The 19,425-nt window shown below is 32.6% G+C and overlaps 2 protein-coding genes across 2 annotated transcripts in view; one reads left to right on the forward strand and one right to left on the reverse strand.

The window, feature by feature from the left end:
• The window catches only part of LOC110025456 (AP-2 complex subunit alpha-1-like), a 45,912-nt gene extending 28,716 nt beyond the window's left edge, over positions 1-17,196 (forward strand). The window contains exons 12-28 of the mRNA XM_020725949.1: positions 3,820-3,901; positions 4,011-4,099; positions 4,514-4,619; positions 4,714-4,779; positions 8,373-8,479; positions 8,577-8,681; positions 8,772-8,892; positions 9,038-9,214; positions 9,301-9,534; positions 14,584-14,664; positions 14,821-14,985; positions 15,070-15,156; positions 15,232-15,357; positions 15,747-15,827; positions 15,904-15,975; positions 16,591-16,670; positions 16,743-17,196. Of these exons, the coding sequence (XP_020581608.1) occupies positions 3,820-3,901; positions 4,011-4,099; positions 4,514-4,619; positions 4,714-4,779; positions 8,373-8,479; positions 8,577-8,681; positions 8,772-8,892; positions 9,038-9,214; positions 9,301-9,534; positions 14,584-14,664; positions 14,821-14,985; positions 15,070-15,156; positions 15,232-15,357; positions 15,747-15,827; positions 15,904-15,975; positions 16,591-16,670; positions 16,743-16,905 (1,942 nt within the window). The 3' untranslated portion in view covers positions 16,906-17,196. The remainder of the gene's footprint in view (positions 1-3,819; positions 3,902-4,010; positions 4,100-4,513; positions 4,620-4,713; positions 4,780-8,372; positions 8,480-8,576; positions 8,682-8,771; positions 8,893-9,037; positions 9,215-9,300; positions 9,535-14,583; positions 14,665-14,820; positions 14,986-15,069; positions 15,157-15,231; positions 15,358-15,746; positions 15,828-15,903; positions 15,976-16,590; positions 16,671-16,742) is intronic.
• Positions 17,197-19,025: 1,829 nt separating this feature from the next.
• The window catches only part of LOC110039416, a 690-nt gene continuing 290 nt past the window's right edge, over positions 19,026-19,425 (reverse strand). The window contains exon 2 of the mRNA XM_020744470.1: positions 19,026-19,419. Within this exon, the coding sequence (XP_020600129.1) occupies positions 19,026-19,419 (394 nt within the window). The remainder of the gene's footprint in view (positions 19,420-19,425) is intronic.

Below are 19,425 nucleotides of genomic sequence, written 5' to 3' on the forward strand. Positions count from 1 at the left end.
CTGATCTGGCTAATTAGAGGTTTTTAAACTTGTTGACTGTCATAAAAGAAAGCTAAAAAACTAGATAACTGATCATGGCAAGGTATTAGACCCCACTATAGTCTTCTTCCCATCGCCCTCTTAAATTTACTGGAAAGCCAACTCAAGGACAGGAATTTCCACCCCTTTAACCTGACAATAAAATTCAACAATGGCCCACCGATTTTCATGGAATGCGTGTATATAGGATACACTTTTTACATGTAGAGCCTAATTACAAATTTACCCATAATATGAAATTCGGTAAAATAAATATAATAAGCTTTTATAAAAGAAAGACAAAAGTTTTGATAAACTAATCATGGCAAGATCTTAGACCCCACTATGGCCTTCTTCTCCTCACCCCCTTAAATTTACCGGAAATCCAACCCAAGAACAAGAATTTCCACCTGTCTTAGGTCTAACCTAAAAATAAATCTCAACAATGCCCCCCAAATTATCATTGAATTTGTATTTATAGGTAACACTTATTACTTGTGGAGCCTAATTATATAACTACCCATAATATGAAATACGATAGAAATAAAGATAAGGTTTTTTTTGAAATACAAGGAATGATTGATCTTTATAAAAATTATCATAACCTAGTGGATAAATCTTATGTATAACTTATCCAAACATAAAAACATGTATACTCGCTAAATAGAGGAATCAATATAAATTGTTTGGCGAATAATTCTATCCAAATGTTGCAATATAAGATAATTTGAAATATTCTTTTGTGCAATAATAACATGAGTAAAAAAAATTAATCTTATTTGTCTCATTTTTATATAATACACCCATCACAAAAACTTTTTTTAATTATATCATCTAAGACACTTTAGGAACAATTATCCCTTTTCAAACTTATAATTAAAAGGTAAGAACTCCACTAGTCTATATACATTTAAACATTTCTAAATATATTAATTTATGTGCATTCTCGGTGTCATTCAATATCTTTTCATTGGCAAACATTGGCTAAGATGAATAATTTATATTTGATATTTTGCTTATATCATTCATTTCAATAAGATCATCAGTACATTCAGGATAAAAAAATTATATCATAAGTAAATTGCAATAACATTTGATTGGTTGATGATAAAATTGTCATTGTCGGGTCCGAAGCCCCATATGTAAAAAGTAGAGGGTCACGTTAAGTAGTCGACAACCAGTATAAAATTTGTCGAAAAATCATGACATGAATCCTTTTGATCATTGTGTAAATGCTAAGACGTCCCTTTGAAGCAACGCGTTGTATGACCTGAATACAGTGAAAAGTGTGCAAAGGCCTCTGCATCAGCTCCCGAGTGTAGTGTAAAATAAGCAAGGGTTTTCATAGTACGGACGGATGCAGGTAAATAAGTTAGTATATGAAACTAATATTAGGATAAAATCTTGAAATATAGGCACTCTCACAGGTAAATTAATGAAATTAGTTGATATTATGATTCATAGAAAGATAAATATTTTATGTATTTAAGAAACTAAACGGGTTGGAGAAAAAACGAAGGAGATTGATAACTTAGGTTTTAAATTTTGGTATTCAGGTAAGTGTTATACTAGAAATGATATAAGTATTAATTATAGATAAATTTTTAAAGGATAATGTTATAAAAATTAATAAAATTGATGATAGAATTATAACCTTAAGATTGTTGTGATACTAAGATTTTTAATATTATAAGCATTATTTTGAAGTAGGTTTAAATATAGGCTATAAAGGTTCTAAGAATAAATTCTGGAATGATTTAGAAGACTTAATACAAATGATACCTCTTGAAGAAAGATTTTTTATTGAAGGACATTTAAATGGATAAGTAGGTAGAGTGGTAGAAAATTTTAGAAATATTCGTGGTGGCTGCAGTTTTAGAATGATTAATGAAGAAGGTAGAGCCATACTAAATTTGCACTTAGAGACAAAATGCGAAATGAATATATCCGTGATAGAGTTGGTGTAGCTCTAGTGGAGGACAAAATTAGATAGAGTCGTCTTAGATAATTTGGTCACATTAAATATCGGCCATCTAATTATCCGATTAGGAGAGTAGATGTTGTAGATTCGACTTATGTTAAGAAAGGCAGAGGTAGACCTAGAAAGGCGTTGGCATATTGTATTAAAAAATGATCTAAATTATTATAATTAAATGAAAATATGACACTCAATAGGACGCAATGGAGAAAAGGATTCATGTAGCCGGCCCCACTTACTGGGATAAAGGTTGCTGTTGTTTTTGTTTTATTTGATTGGTTGATTGTAATATCACTTGATGTATTTAGTTTAGAGGAAACAACAGTGTCACTATCATTTAAAAATGACTACCCACTTTTTGAGATGCGTGTTATTATTCCTCTACATCATCCTTGTTTTTTCAGGTATTTATTTTTATAAACTTGTTTTTTCAAGTATTTATTCCTATAAACTGAATCTTATACTGAGAATAAAATACCTATATTATATAGCCTCTTGAAATATCCATTTTCTTTAAATTTGATTTCTATTTACTTAATCCAACTTATAGTAATTTTTAAAAATAATGTCATTATTTTGACTATATTTATAATTAGCAACTTGTAAAACAAACAAATGTATGATTAATTAATATTACAAATCATTTCTATCTTTTTGATTCAATTGGTGAAAAAATTATGAAAGGACACTTGCTCGAAGCCCCACATTCTTTCAACCCATGCACTCATCCGTCACGTTGATGTCAGCTCGCCTTGTCCTCATGCCTTTGCTACCTTGCTTGCTCACATGTCACTTCTGACTCTTCTACCTCTTGATCTCACTCCCTCACTTGCTTAGTCTTTCTCCCGTTCTTGCCTCTTCACCTTCTTAAAAAAAAAGATAAACCAGATCCTTAGGTTGGTTCACTTGATCCTGGCACGCACTCACCTGATATAATATGTTTTTTACACTTTTGTTGTAGGAAACTTTACACATATTTAGCACACAATTATGTGTTCACATTTCTCACACCTAAACTTTCATGTTTGCATGCATAGCAGTTTGATATTTTAAACCTCTGCATGAAAATGTGTATTTAACTTTTAAACGGTGTAATAATACTATTTTTTAATGTGATATTATAGATTTGAATGTTATGTCTGTAAATATGAAAGTTTAAGTGTGAGTTATGTAAATACATAAGAATTTTGTGCTATGTATGTAAGTGCCCCTTTTTTTCTGCATTTGATTATTGCATATTAGTGTTTTTTTTCTGATGAAATATGCTGTCTTTTTTAACCCTATTGTTCTTCGAAGTGTTGTATTTGAATGTTTTCCATTAAATTATGATTTTAAGAATTCATTTCACATGCTTACTTCGAAACTCGAAAGACTTCTTGTTTTTTCTTCTATGAATGGCTCTTTTCATTGTCATGTAATGATTGGATTAAAACTGCGAAGGTCTTATTTGTTAAAAGTATTACCCTTGTCCTCCGCTATTGTATATTATTTATTAATTGGGATAATTTTTTGACACTTTCTATTTGTCTTCTCTACTTCCAAATGTAACATCTTGATGCGTATTCTCTCTTTTTCTTATGAGCTTACCCGTTGAAATGAAAATTATTCTATTTGATTTTCTTACGGCATTGGCATATAAATTGATTTTCTGAGTTTCCTATTTACGGAATATAACTTGCATTCAAATGTTGTCCCTTTTCACACGTTACCTATTCCTTTTCTTTTCTTCATTAGATTCTTAAGATTCCAATAATAATTATTTAGACACTTTTATTTATTAGCTATAGAATTCATCTTGTTTCATTTTTCTTTTTTGTATGCAGCATAAGAAGGCGATCACTTGATTTACTATATGGTATGTGTGATATCACTAATGCAAAGGATATTGTCGAGGAGTTATTGCAGGTACACTTGAGCTAGCATTGTCTTCTGTTTTACTAGCCTAGTCAAGTTGTTCGTTCTGTTATAAAAAGGATTGTATATGACATGAAACCTCCAATGATTCTATTTTCAGTATCTCAGCACTGCAGAATTTGCGATGCGTGAGGAGTTGGCACTTAAGGCTGCTATTCTGGCTGAAAAATTTGCTCCAAATCTATCTTGGTAGGTCCTCAAGTAGCTTTTTGATGCTATGATAGTTCTCCTATAGGTTTTTCTCTTCTGTGCTACTCGTGCTATTCATACAAAAGAGAATCGGACTTGGAAATTTGTGGGTTTGAACCTCTGTTTCTCAAGGATTTTGTTGCAGTTATGCCAAAAGTGCAACTTGATTTATATATTGCGGAACTTGTGCTGATTTGAGTCAGCCTATCCAATTGCAAATGGCCCATGCATCATATTAGATAGATAAATATAGATATAGATAGACCAACTATCACTACATATGATCATATGTAGTCGAATTTTTAATTAATTATAAACCTGCTTTAATTATTATCATCTCCAATTTCTCTAGTAATGTTTTATCTGGACAGAGTCCTCTCTTTTTTTCCTTACATGGCATTTTATTATTTATAGGTATGTTGATGTTATACTTCAGCTCATTGACAAAGCAGGAGACTTTGTCAGTGATGACATATGGTATCGGGTGGTCCAATTTGTCACAAATAATGAAGATTTACAGGTATACAATATTTCTTCTTGAGTGCACCTGGTAATTGTAGAGCATTGGTTCTTTTCACACTTTGTCAAGCATGCTTTTTTTTCATATTTTTCAGCCATATGCAGCCGCGAAGGCAAGAGTTTATCTTGACAAACCGGCTTTGCATGAGACAATGGTCAAGGTGTTTATTTTTTCCATTCCTTCCATTTATGTTCTTGCGATATTTGAATTCTGAATTGCCCAATAGATAATAGCTAAATAATACTAATTGTTATAGATTCTTGATAAATCTAGCTAGCTCTTAAAATTGCGAAAATGTTAAAAAATGATTTTTGTGAGCCAATTTAAATAATTGAGATGATACAAATGTCGATAGTGATGATAAGCTTCTAGCTTATATGGGAAACTAATACTTTGTCATCTTTACATATCTTGTAGTATATGCATCCACGACTCTAGTTTCTTTTTATATTGAATGTAATTGATCATATTAGATGGAAAGCTTCATAATATCAACAATTATAAATCCGGTTTTAGGAGAACTATTACAAATAAATAACATGTTGTTAGGAAAGTTTTTTTTGTGTGTTTTGGGTGTGATTTCTTGGACTGACTGTATTTTTTATTTATTATTTTAACTTAATTAAAACTCTTGTTATAAGTTTTAGATCCAAAATGAAACTTGAGGATATATTGTCTACTTGCATCTAAAAATATTGTCTCATTACAATTTATGGAGTATGGTGTCGGGTTTGAAACTTGGGCAATGAAGAAATTATGTTCATGGCTTTGATATCCTTTGTGTGCGGATGATGCTTTTGTGCAAAATTAGAAAAATGGGTGGCTATGGTTTGGTTTTGGTGTGGGAAGGCCAAGAGGTGCGAGGAGAAGATATAGTATGATAGTGGCTGATTATGAAAGCAAGAGGATTTTTCAAAATCGTTGTAATGCCATGGAGAGAGAAAATCAAGCTCAATTTAAATGGAGGACCATGTTTTGAGTTGAGGGAAAGTAGGAGATAGGAAAGATACAATGAGGTTACAAGACTCTGGTTGGTGCGAAATTCAAGCTATTCAAGTACGCATACAAGTGTCACTTTCTATATTGATCCTTCCAATCAAACAGAGATGTAATAGAGACATACAATCCAGTCACACATAATTTTCACCTGCATTTATCCAAATATTAACCAATCTAGATCAATTGAGTAAAAACATAGTATTTCTAGTTCATTACAAATTATTCGTTAAATTTTTAAATAAAAGATCCATCATAATCATTAATATGGAGGCACGTACAATTTAAATTATCAAAATTGACTCCATAAATTATAATATGCTCCTTTTATAATTGATACATACCCCAAATCTTTAATTTACAACATATGTATCTTTCCTTTATGAGACAACCAAAACTCTATAATGAAGCTAAAATTGGGTAAAGTGTCTACGCCCCAACTCGCCTCTTATCTTGCCTAAAATAATAGTTATAATATCTGATGAACTAAAAGCTCAATGACATAAATATTTCTAATGTACGATTCAAATATATAAGGAAAGACAATTTGTCATGCTAATCATTTGAATTAATATGATCTTTAATGCTCATGGATATTGCTAACTCAATACAATAATGTTAAATCAGGGCATGCTTTAATAGTTAACTGAGTAAAAGGCTCAATCGGAAGGAATAGACATGAGTATTTGCAAGAAATTAAACTATGGTTGTTAAGTGTCATATTATATAAATGCATTAAGCTAGCAAAATCTGATGTCAATTTTCTTGTTCTACTTTCATTTTCTTTCTCATTTTTATGAAATACTTTTATAAATGTTGATAATGATTGTATAAATTTTGGTTCATTGATATCATTTGGCCATCTTATGTCATCTATAATAACCTCTGATAGGGTTTAGAGTTAATTGTCTCTCAATGAAAGGTTGAACAGTTTCAATTTTCTATCATCAGGAGTTGGAAACCGATTTTTGGCCCTTATTGGGCTCATTGTCAAAATTTTTATTTCACTTGCAAGTCATCTTCCTTTATCAATCTATTTCATATATCATAACCTTCCAAAGAATTCATCTTATTTTTGCATTATTTTCATAAAACCTTGAAAAATATTTAGTATTGCTATGCACTTATTGCCCGTCAATTTTATATAATGTGCATCGCAGATAAAGCATGATATATAGAAGTCAAACTTTAGTGTACTTAATTATGTATCATGTTTTATTGAACAATCTTAAAACTTGGGTTAACCAGAAATATCATGAATTTATTTGAATATGTGGTCATATAAAAAAAATCTACAAACATATATATAACAATTCAATACGGTTGCAGGAATTCATAAACATTAAACTTAGGAATAGTTTGATGCTTATATCAAAGGTTGAGTATCTCATCACAATTATATAATTCGTCTCAGGACATTTTCTTTTTTCTTTTGCTTCACAATTTCATTCTTTCGGGACAGCCTATATAAGCTACTATTTCCTCGATTTACTGAATTTTAATCTAATGACTTTAAGCCAACAAACTCAAAATTGAACTTGAATCATTGCAAGAAATTCAAAAATTAGACCTTTACTTCTTCTCTTTTTCTTCTTTTTCTCCTTCCTCCTTTTTGCTCCTGCTGTAGGTTATGAGAAAATTGAGGGGAAATAGAATGAAATGTGCTACTTATTTGATTATATAAGTTAATACACACAGACACACACAGGCACACACACGTTAAGATCATTATTAAATAATCCCAATTGTTTCAAATTTTAATGGAGATCCACTGTTGCATGCTACAGTGGATGATGTTAAAATGAATGAACATTAACTTTAGTGAACAATTATATTAATTGAAATTTTGGTTTTAATTATTTACTTAAACAATTAATTAATAACATTCTATAACTTATATTCTTATGTCTGTATGTATATATGTGAAAATGATTGGAATAAAATATAGAATTTTATTTAAAAATTTTTTTTATTTTCTTGATGTGCAAAAATTGGGTATAAATTTTGAGAAAAATTTTAATGTTACCTTTAAAATATTTTTAAATTTCTTGATGACATTCAAATGCTAAAAAACTGAAATTACATTAATTATTCTTTCATGAATGAGTTTTGTATTCTTCCAAAATTTAATGTGAAATTGCCCTTATCATGTAATTGTCCCCCCTTTATTCATACTTCTTTGAGATTTTCCTTTTTTTTTCATTATGCTTAGCTGGCTGAAGGAGTCGGTTTGTGACCTCTCAAATTGAATTTGAAAATACTTATTGAATATTCATGCAACTGCTACTTTGATGACACTTGTAATGATCTTGTACCTTTCCAGTTTGAACTGATTTCTTGTAATAACCAGCAACATAATGGAAGTTTATAGATTTTGCAGCCTCTATAGTTGAATTTGATACACACACATAAAACCAACTTCTTGAGTGCAACACTTCAGCGGACACTTTATGGAACCAGGAAATGTAAACTGAACATTAACATGAATAAATGAAGTTCTTCTATAACCTTACAGTTGCAAGATTGTTTAACCTATTAGTTTAGTCATTGTTTCTTACCTTGTAACCAGTCTTCTTTGAACCAAATTTGATCGTAGTGATGAGTTAATAATACTTTAAAGAATGTCTTCTACAATGACCTAATTAAGCTGATGATAGCTTCATGATCTTCATATTATGTTTTGTGCTTTTTAGTCTGAGTTACTATAGCTGTGATAATTTATGGAAAGCTGATTTTCTATACCAATCTTTTTGGCAGGTCGGTTCTTACCTTCTGGGGGAGTATGGGCATCTTTTGGCTAGAAGACCAGGCTGCAACCCCAAGGAGCTCTTTTCTGTCATTAATGAAAAGCTTCCCACAGTATCGTAAGAAATAAAAATAAAAAATCAACATATCTCTGTATTCCATGCTCGTATTTTTAATGAACACTAATCTGATGCATCTACAACTGAATTACTTTAGGCCGCCTACTGTTGCTATTCTGCTTTCTTCATATGCCAAGATGTTATTGCATACTCAACCCCCTGATCTTGAATTGCAAGAGCAAATTTGGACCATATTTAGAAAGTGAGAGTTGCCCTTTTCGTTGCTGATTATTGAATTATAAATTGTAACTTTATTCTGAAATTGAATTTTAACAATATGTATCTATATCAGATATGAGAGCTATGTTGATGTTGAGATACAACAAAGAGCCGTTGAATATTTTGCCTTAAGTAAAAAAGGAGCAGCTTTAATGGATGTATTAGCTGAAATGCCAAAATTCCCTGAACGCCAAGTATGAAAAATTCGTTGTATTTTGTTTGTTTTAATAGTTGCAATTTAATTTGGCCTATAAGTTAGGACTGCACTGTCCTTGTGTTTAAAATCAATGATTAGGCTTTATTCAAAATTTTTAAATTGGTATTCCCTATTTTTGCTAGTCTGCGTTGCTGAGAAAGGCAGAAGATGTTGAAGCAGACACTGCGGAGCAAAGTGCCATAAAATTGCGGAGTCAGCAGCAAACATCTAGTGCCTTGGTTGTGACTGACCAACTCCCTGCAAATGGTTCAATCCCAGTTGGTCAGCTTAACCTTGTCAAAATTCCTAGCCAAAACATGGTAATATGACTGCTTATTATTATGCGTTCATTGAAATTTGATTGATTGAAATTATACTTATGTAGGGAATCAATTAAGATATGCAGGAGGCTAGCTCTTTTGATCAAGGGAGAACTGAAGCGTATGATACAGTCAGCAAGGTGGATACAGAATCAGTTCCATCACCAGACCTCCTTGGTGATCTATTGGGTCCACTGGCCATAGAAGGTCCACCAAGTGCTCTTATTCCAGAAAAACAAAGTCAAGGGATAGAAGCTAATCCCAGTTCTCCAGATGCTTTAGCATTAGCTCCTCTCGATGATCAGCCCAGCTCGGTTCAGGTGTCAATAATTCTGTCACTTGAAGTTGTGATCTTTTCAACTTTTCTGCAGCTCTTTTTACTTATTTCATGGTTATTTTCTACTCATTACCAAGCATTAAAAATTACTCTGCTTATGATTTCAATTTAAAATATGTGTTTCAGTAACAACTTCAATTTATTTAGAAAATGAATCCAGTGACTTTAATTCATTGAAAATTTTTGAAAGATATCCTTCTAGCATGCATGCTTGAGGTATTTTCAAACGTTCTTGCCTATAAGTATGGACATGTGGCACATGCCTGTGAAGGATGTACTTGAAGCGGTGATGCTGACTACTACTGATTTTAACAGAGAGATAGGTGAACATATAACTTGTGATCTGTCAACATGGTATATGTTGAGTAAATATTTTCTTAGTCCATACATGCATTTCAATGCTACATATCTAAAAACACGCACAGACAAACATTTATCCGTCTACTATGTGAAATCACATAATAGAAGTGACTAGGGACTTGTCTGAATATATTATATTAGTATGTATGCAGAGTACTGATAAATTTGAATAATAAGGATTATCTTGTAACGTGTTTGAAATTCTACCTGTTTTGTTTGCATGGGGTAGAGAAAGCATCCCTTTCGTTTAGCTTGAAATAGTGTAGCCATTTTGATTTTTCAATACAGTATTCTTCTTGAAGTTATGTATCAAGATACACTGGTCTGTTTGGCTTATGACACGTTTTGCTTGACTTCTCCAAATATCTAAGAATTATTAACTAGTAACGCTCGATTTGCTTCAAAGACCCATTGAAGTTCTATATCTGATACATTGCCCTGTTTGGCTTACTCCACTCAGTCGGCCTCAAGAAATTTCATTCAATCAATAGTAATTCAACTTCTTATTGTGTACAATCTATTCTGATCTAATTTTTTTTCATATTTTAAATTTAAACTTAATCTAAAATAACAGAAGATAACACTTAATAAATTAATTCAAATTAGAACAATATTAAAAGTCCAGCCATAAACATAAATGAATCTAAAATGTCTTAAAAATGGTCACGGTTCAAATCTACTTCAGCTAGTTTTGTAAGTGGAATTGCATAGTAAAAGGGGGTGAATTGTTTAATAAGCAATTTAAAACAAGTGAGCATAAATGAAATTACTTGTAATAATAAATGATGAATTAAAGTAATGTGCTAGTGAAAAAAAAAGAAAGCATGACAACCCATAAAATATTTTTACATGATTTGACCTCTAAAATTATTCACACCTAGCGAACACCCATGTGCTAGGAGATGCTGACATCCACGCATTGTCTGGGCATAACCAAACATAATCGACCTATTGGTTCATAACTTGGCCGGTTCAAGTCTATTTCTCCTTCGAGGGGCTACCTAACCCATACGACTCTTTTATTACTAAGGAATAATATCAGGGTTATTTTGCTCTGTTAGTATTAATACTTTGCTTCCAACCTGTGGTTAAACTTTTGCTTTAGTTTAGGATATTTTGGAGGGTTTTTTTTTGTATTCTCTCTCTAATTGGAGGCCTAGAGCAGTCTTTTTCAAGTGTTAAATTTGGATCTTGATATAACGCAGGTGCATCAAATCCTCCCATTGTTCCAGTCGCCAACCTTCAATTTTTTAGCTTGTTTCCATCCAACAAAAAAAAATCCCCTGATTGTTCTAATTGTCTCTTCTATAGGTCCATCTCACATGAATAACTCGACCCCTTCCCGCTATGGGTAGTCTTAGAGAAGTTTCTTTTGATGTGGATACCTGAATGTCAAGTATAGCTCTTAATAATCTATCCTTCGGGGCATATGAGGATTCGCTCGTTGTCGAAGGTGTTAATTTATTTACTAAGATATCACCTATTTCTATCCAAAATCCCAACATTACAATTCCATTTCTGTCTCAATTTCGGAGTAAACGAGCCTCTAAATGCGGGATCTCCTTAGTGATTCTTTCAGGACCAAATTTTATATTGTTTTGATCATACTTCATATTTAAAGACATTCCTAGATCTTCTAACCAACACCATCGTCATGTAAATTCTACATCGATGTCATTTGGTATTAGAGCCACTTAAACCTGTATATTCTCTTAGAAATTTAATACCCTTCGCATCCACTTCCAAATTCCAGTCCAAAATCCTTCCACCAAAACCTCCCCGACAACCCTAATAAGCTTCATTTTTTCTTACATTAGATCCCAAAATCTATTTTTAACTGAAACACCAAGGAGAAACAAATTGCTATGCCTCTAAGGAGAAATCCATAAAGCAAAGTTGAGGAGCTGATCATGGAGGATATGCAACGAGAAATCAATCAATTGTTGTGTAGGCTCACTGATTTTGAGAGAAGGCATTATGATGGGAACCACTCAAAGCCAAAATGGTGACCTACCTGGGAGAAAAGAGGAAGAAATTTCTTTCACCTAGACGCTTCATGGATGACGGGTCAATGTCTCGTTGATTTGTGATTGAGTAAAGCAGAAAAGATTGATTTTGGGGTGAAGATTGATTTGTTGAATTTTGATGGACATATGGATCCAGATGATTCGTTTGATGACTTCAAATAGTGGAAATGATTTTTTTAGTACAAAGACAAATGACTGAAGGGTTATATTAGTCACTATTAACTTACAGAAGGTGGTGTTTCTTATGATGAGAGAATTTGAAGCTCAAACATCATGAATATGGATTAGGAAGAAGAGGGAGATGCAACCAATATATCTTTCTTCGCACTTTTACCAAGATGTCTTCTTGAGGATCCATAATTTGTAGCAAAATGATTTATAAGTAGAAGAGTATCCGGTTGAATTTGAACTGCTCATGCTAAAGTGTGAGTTAGTCGAGTCAAAAGTCATAATGACCTCATATATTGGAGGTTTATAACTACTTGGGCATTTCTGAAATTTAAGTATTATGCAGGGTATTTTATTAAGAAGAATAGGAGATATGAAGCTACTTGGACAACTTTTACTTGGGAACATTTGGGGAAAACATTAGGGACTTATCTCTAGTCTTCTCTGGGCAGCCACATGTCATTGAGGGGTGCCAACAATGGAGCTTTAATGGATAATTCGGTCTTGGAGGAGATAATTTTTCAAGATTGGTCCGAGTATTTTGTTGCTTCTTGTTTTTAGGACTTGAAATTTTAACTGAAATTGAATACAGATTATCTTATTGGAATATTTAAAAGTTTTCCTTGGATATTTCTTTCATTATGAAAACCTCATTGAGATACAAATCATTATTGCGAAGAAATAAATCATATAAGCTCTAGAGGAATTTTTGACTTGAAATGGTCCTTTCACGACATTGTTGACTAAGAGAAAGTTGTGAAGGCTTGTAGGTTTCATAAGTATAGAAATTATGAATGTATTTCCATATAGCAAATTTCATTCTAAACTTTATATTTTTTTCTTAATTTTTGTTGATGAATAGAAATATAATTAATTTTTAAGACAAGTAAATTTGGGTTTTCTACGCGATGGTGCCAAAGATGGACATTAAGTTGTGTTTTAAATTTGAAATTATGGTTTAAATTATGGTTTGAGTGAATGTAGAATCTGTAGTTTTAGCCCATACCTTAATTACTTGAGGAATTTGTCTGAAGTTTTGAATACATCTCTGTGTAGCCAATCCTCCTTCCTTGAGTACAGGCCAGTCAGGTGACAGATTAGTTGTGAAATTTGCAAGCAGAATTGAGTCTTTAGTGGCTTGCTTGATTGATAGTAAATAGCTGTCTAGTTTAGAAACTAAATTTATAGAGTATCAGATCTTTTGAGAGAATGGCATAATCTATCCTAACTATTTTTTATGTTTACCCAAATGCAATCCAGATTTTATTATTTTTATTACATTGGACATTGGATGTAATTGTCGAAGACATTTTTGTCTCTTATCATATGATTTTAAACTTCCTAGTCCAAGTCGTAGCTTTCATCTCATTTGTGGATTTGAGAATTTATCTTTTCAGGCTATTAAGTTTATTCTAGTGATGCTTCAGAATAAGCTTTTACTAGGAGAATAGATTATTGTTTGGATTTGCTGTTCAAATTCCTAAAATAGGAACGAGAGAGCTGTTGCAAGTTGACCTTTTCTGGAGTTTTTCAGTCCAATATTTCATCATGCATTTTTCATATCTTTGATCGAAATTTTTTATTTTTGAGGTTTATATTCAATGTTAAAGTTGGTACAACCTTAATCAATGTCTTTTTCATGACAGATACTACCGTCTTCTTTCCAGAAGGATTCTTTACATAAATTTTGTCACTCTCGTTGAATGAAGACTGATTTTAATTGTTAATGAAAGGACTTTTCTCACAAGGAGTAGGACCTTAATGCCTCGGGTACCATCTTATGATCAGAGAGAGAAAAGAGTAAAAATGAGAGATTTTATATACCTGAATTTTTACTTGTTCTATATGAAAAAGATAATTACAAGTTGTCATAAATAGGTGTAGAAACTAGTTTAGGAAGTAAATCTGAAAAGTAGTCTTTTAGTATAGATTCCTTGATTAACTTCCACCACCACCAACAATAACAACAAGCGTTTATCTCACTAAGTGGAGTCGGCTACATGAATCCTTTTTCTCCATTGCATTGCATTGAGTGTCATATTTTCACTTAATTCTAATAGATTAAAATCATTTTTTTTTTTTACAATATGCACGTGTTCTTTTAGGTATGCCTCTGACTTTCTTAACACAAGTCGAATCCTTATTAACCACGCAATATAAATTTAATTGTTGTTGTCTGGTGAGTTGGATTGTTTTAGATAGAAAGTTGTATGGATTGTTGTATTATCATATATATAGAAATTTCTCCAAAGTTTGTTTGATTGTTGTGTAGATGAAAATGTGTTAGCCACAGATTTAGGATTATTTCAGCACATCACATATTGGAAAGCTTTCTATCTTAAATGCTGTGGTACCTCTTCTGTTATTGAATTTGCCTTGAAACTATTTACTTTGTGTTTATTTATTAGTAGGAAATTGTATCTAGTCCGTTACATGGTTCTACGTGCATTTGGAGTAACTCCTTCCTATATTTGCAGCCTACTGTCAATATTGCCGAAAGGTTCAGTGCTTTGTGCTTAAAAGATAGTGGAGTGCTGTATGAGGATCCCCACATTCAGGTTTGCAGCCCTGCAACTTCTTCACTATAATGAAATTAAATCCATTTTTTTTATAGGGCAGAACGATACGTCATTGTTTGGGCTTTATTATGATTTGCATTTGAATTGATACATTATATTTGTTGCTGTTAACTAGTGATTTTTATTGTATTTAAGATTGGCGTTAAGGCTGAATGGAAAGCCTTCCATGGCCGGCTCGTACTTTTCTTGGGTAACAAGAACACCTCTCCACTAACTTCTGTTCAAGCTTTAATACTGCCGCCACGCCATTTAAAACTGGAGCTTTCTCTAGTACCTGAGACAATTCCTCCCAGAGCACAGGTGGAATTCAGCTGATGTCAAATTGGTTATGCTCATTTAGTTTTGATTATTATTGCATCTTAATTTTCTGTATATTACCTCTAGGTACAATGTCCACTTGATGTTGTTAATCTTCAAGCGAGCAGAGACGTGCCAGTGCTTGATTTTGGTTATAGATTTGGAACTACGATGGTAATCTCCCTACATTCCCTGCTTTTGGGATTGAAGCCCCCCGACAGTTTCTCATAACTTTCTCACACTTTTCAGGTTAATGTTAAACTACGACTTCCAGTAGCGTTAAACAAATTTTTACAGCCCATTTCAGTCTCGGCGGAGGAGTTTTTTCCATATTGGAAATCAATTCCTGGACCACCCATGAAGCTTCAGGAAGTGGTAAGTTTCTGGTGATCATGGCTTACACTTCTGTAGGGGACCATCTATAGTTTTCTGGAGGCATCCCTATACATACTCCAGATTTAAAATTCGTTTGTTATTTATTATGAAGAATTTTTTTTTTTTCAGAGAATTTTTAGGCTTCAAGCCTTAATGCACATGTTAAACTGAGGTAGAAACACTTTAGACAAACAAAACGTGAAAGAATATCAAACTAGGGCCACTAAAGTAGAGTGTATGCGAAGATGTATGTATGGCTTTTTTATTATTTACCTCAGTTGGAGAAGAATTTATACTAAGAGATCCGCTTGGAATCAATACGTATTCTGGATGAAAATATGCATTGGGGAGGTTGAATGGAATTTTAAAAGTTATTTGACCTTGAGCAGGTTAGGGGTGTGAAACCCTTGTCTCTTCCTGAATTGGCAAACCTGTTCGCAAGCCTGCATTTGGGGATATCTCAAGGTCTGGTAAGTTAAAATATCATTTTTCATTCACCTATTATTTTCTCTTTACCGAACAGGTAAATTTGATTTTTGCTCACAGGATTTAAATCCAAATAACTTGGTGGCAAGCACGACCTTCTACTCTGAGAATTCCCGTCCTATTCTTTGCTTGGTAAGGAACCATAAATGGCTTCCCTAATTATTCATTTATATTTACCTTTTTTATTATCTTCTAGCAAGATTCTTGCTAGTAATTGCAGTAAGTTTTATTCTGTATTTGTCTAAATGGAATAAGCATCGATCTTCTAAAATGATGCTCATGTATATTGAAATTGATAGAAAAGTACACCAAATTTTTAGTCCCGAGTGCATACCAACTAAGCTATATGGGTTAGGCGGAGAACAAAAAGCATAGCAAAATGAATTATAGAAATGAGAATGTTAAGATAAACATATTATAAATTAAAAATGACGGATTAAATAATTGTATTAGAGAGATGACTGAATAACATATTTTGTTGATAATGGAAGTTGTTTGGATTGTTTGACATCAAGGTGTTATAAGTATAAATATTAAACTTTGGGTATTAGAAATTTTAAATACCTAAGAATTGTGTGGCATGTATGTAAATTTCCCAAAAGTTATTTGGATAAGGATTATAATGATGATGACAATGACAAAGATGATGATGATGTGGATATGCTTTGGTTGGGTTGCGTTATTACAATTGATTGATTCAATCAGCATGGCAGAAAATGTGAATTTGTTGTGATGGATGTTCTTCAGATTAGAGTTGAAACCGACCCTGCAGACAGAACTCAGCTACGACTAACCGTGGCATCCGGGGATCCTATTTTAACATTCGAGTAAGTTTCGCTCATCTTACAACTCATTTTGAATACGGAAGGCATCCATTTTCACTGCTTGCTTCAAATCAGGTTAAAGGAAATCCTCAAGGAGTATATGATCAATATTCCGGCAACAACTCCAGCACAAGCACCGTCACCGGTGCCGGCACCGCCGCAAGCTCCTTTACAACTAGAGCCGGCTGTGACATCTGTTTCAAATGACCCGGGTGCGCTGCTTGCCGCACTACTCTGAAAAACTGTTCATGTTTTACATTGGATTTTTGCATTGTCTGAGGAGAAGGTTTTAGAGATGGTGCTGTTGATGATACAATAAAGTAGGAGATATCCAACAAAATGGTCCGCAAAATTGTTATTCTTTGGGGGGCATTTAGAGCTTAGGCCCTGTGGGTGAGTTATTTTCATATATACAATCTATATCTCTAAGGTTCAGCTGTGTCGTGTTCATCCTTTGCAATTGTATTTTGATTTCTTAAATTTGGTTTAGATTACAAGTCTGTAACGCTAGGGAATGTTTTGTGCAGCTTTTTTTTTTTTTTTTTTTTTTTTGTTTTTTTTTTAGGGGGGGTATGTTTTATTTTTTAAATTAGATTGGATAATTTTGTATTGAAATTTATTAATATGATTATTATCTGAATTTGGTTTGTATTGACCAGATTAATTTAAAATTAACTTGGATTTTATTGAGTTTAGGCATGCTGGGCCGAGTGATTGTCTTGTTGAATCAAAGATATTATATGATTGACGTAATGAACTGGTCAGATGGGTCTGGCTCAGATTGAATTGGATTAGAATTAAATATTTCAATCTATATCAGAAGGATTAGCAAACCGGATTAAGATGGATTAGAATAAAATTCTCCTTAAACAGCCCCCTCTTAAATGTTTGTTAGTAGGATTGGTGGAGTTGACTTTAAACAAGGCTGCCGTATTTATGAATTTATATGCTTCTGAACCGAACCCTATAAAAAAGTGTAAATTGATTGCATATTTTCCACTGGAACTCCACCCGAGGAGACGTTTTAATTTTTTGACTTAAATTAATATGAATTTTATAGATATGGTATTTATTTTGAAATAAATATAGTTTTTAATTAATCAAATAAATGTTTTATTGTGAACTGGCTGGGTGTGAGGGAGCTGATTTGTGGCCCATGATGTAGCCTTCATTTGGATCTAAATCAATGATAATTTATATCAAATTTCATAGATCTATATACGAACCCAATGTGTGCAAGTCCATTTAACTCTAATTTTGTAACAAGTCCTATCAGTCAGACATAATATGTATTCTTGCTATTTTAGCTACATGAGTATTAGAAACTAATGCTATTAAGATGTCTGTAAATGATTCATCCAATAAAACTTGAATATTTATATTTTTTTTTTAAATTTAAAATTTTCAAAATTAATTCTACAACTTTTTAGTTTTCATTTTAGACTAATTTATAGTCAAATTGATTGTTTTAATAAAAGAGTTTACTGATCACACTTAAGTGATCCAAATTAAACTGAGTTAGATGAAAAATTTGGGTTATTAATTTTTTGGATTAAACAATCTTCAAATCTTAATACTTGCAATCAAATTGAATGCTTTGACACTAGAAATCTAATAATCACAATATAGACTACTCAATTATAAGTTGATTAAGTTATTTTATTTAATCAATAAATCGACATAAGCTATTTGATGAATTATTTTAAATTTCGGTTTGATTCACTAAAATGTTTTTTTTTTTATAAATATATATAAATAGTGCCACATTTTTTTTATAAGAAATGAATCAATAATAGAGTTTTAAAGAGAATTTGAAGATTTTAAAATTTTGAATTTTAATTGAAGTTTGACGTTAATAATCAACATCGTAACAATCATTATCATCTTATTCTTGATACTTAACATTTGTCATGTTATCATCATTTTTCGATTATCATAACTAGCTCATTTAACATTTTTTTATCATTACTCAGTTATCATTGCTCAACTATCATTTCAGTTACATGACCGCTAGCTCATTTAACATTTCATGATCATTACTCAATTATCATTGCTCAACTATCATTTCAGCCACCGTTACATGACCATTATTACTTGAGGTTACCTCCACTACACATAACTTTACTTGGGTTTCATGAGACTAAATTTAAGTGCATGACTTTATATACTTGCCCAATTCAAATGAGGAGAATACTTACAAATTATAATTTTACTTTGTAGTAGATCATTTCACATAAAAGTTTTGGCATCTTCACTCCTTTATAAGTGCATGCAAAATGAACACTGCCATGAATCTTCTAGGGCACAATTTATAATCATGAGTACTGTGTATGATATAAGAAAGTTTGAAGTATATATTCAAACACCACCAACCCCCTCCTCCTCCTCACCTTCACCCCAATCCATATAAACATCAAGAAAATACAACACCACAACCATTGCAACACAACAAGCCACCATAGCCACCGCACTAAAAATCCACAAAAACAGAGGAAAGGAGAAATAACAAGCTCTGAGCCCCAGCGACCAGCAGTAAGTCCCTCTGTCAAGCAAACTCGCCACATAATCCGGCCTTCTTCTCCTCCCCCTCTCCCACTTCTCCGGCACGTTTATCATAACGCTTGCATGGCTATAATATCTCACCGACTGCACGTTCAGCAGAAAGGCTACCAGAAAACACAAGAGGATGGAGAAGAACTTTGTTCCGGCAAGCCGTTCATGATCTGTCTGCACACCGCCGCCCCTGTTGCTGCTGTTG

The sequence above is a fragment of the Phalaenopsis equestris genome, unplaced genomic scaffold (assembly GCF_001263595.1).
Source record: "Phalaenopsis equestris unplaced genomic scaffold, ASM126359v1 Scaffold000002, whole genome shotgun sequence".
NCBI classification, from domain to species: domain Eukaryota; kingdom Viridiplantae; phylum Streptophyta; class Magnoliopsida; order Asparagales; family Orchidaceae; genus Phalaenopsis; species Phalaenopsis equestris.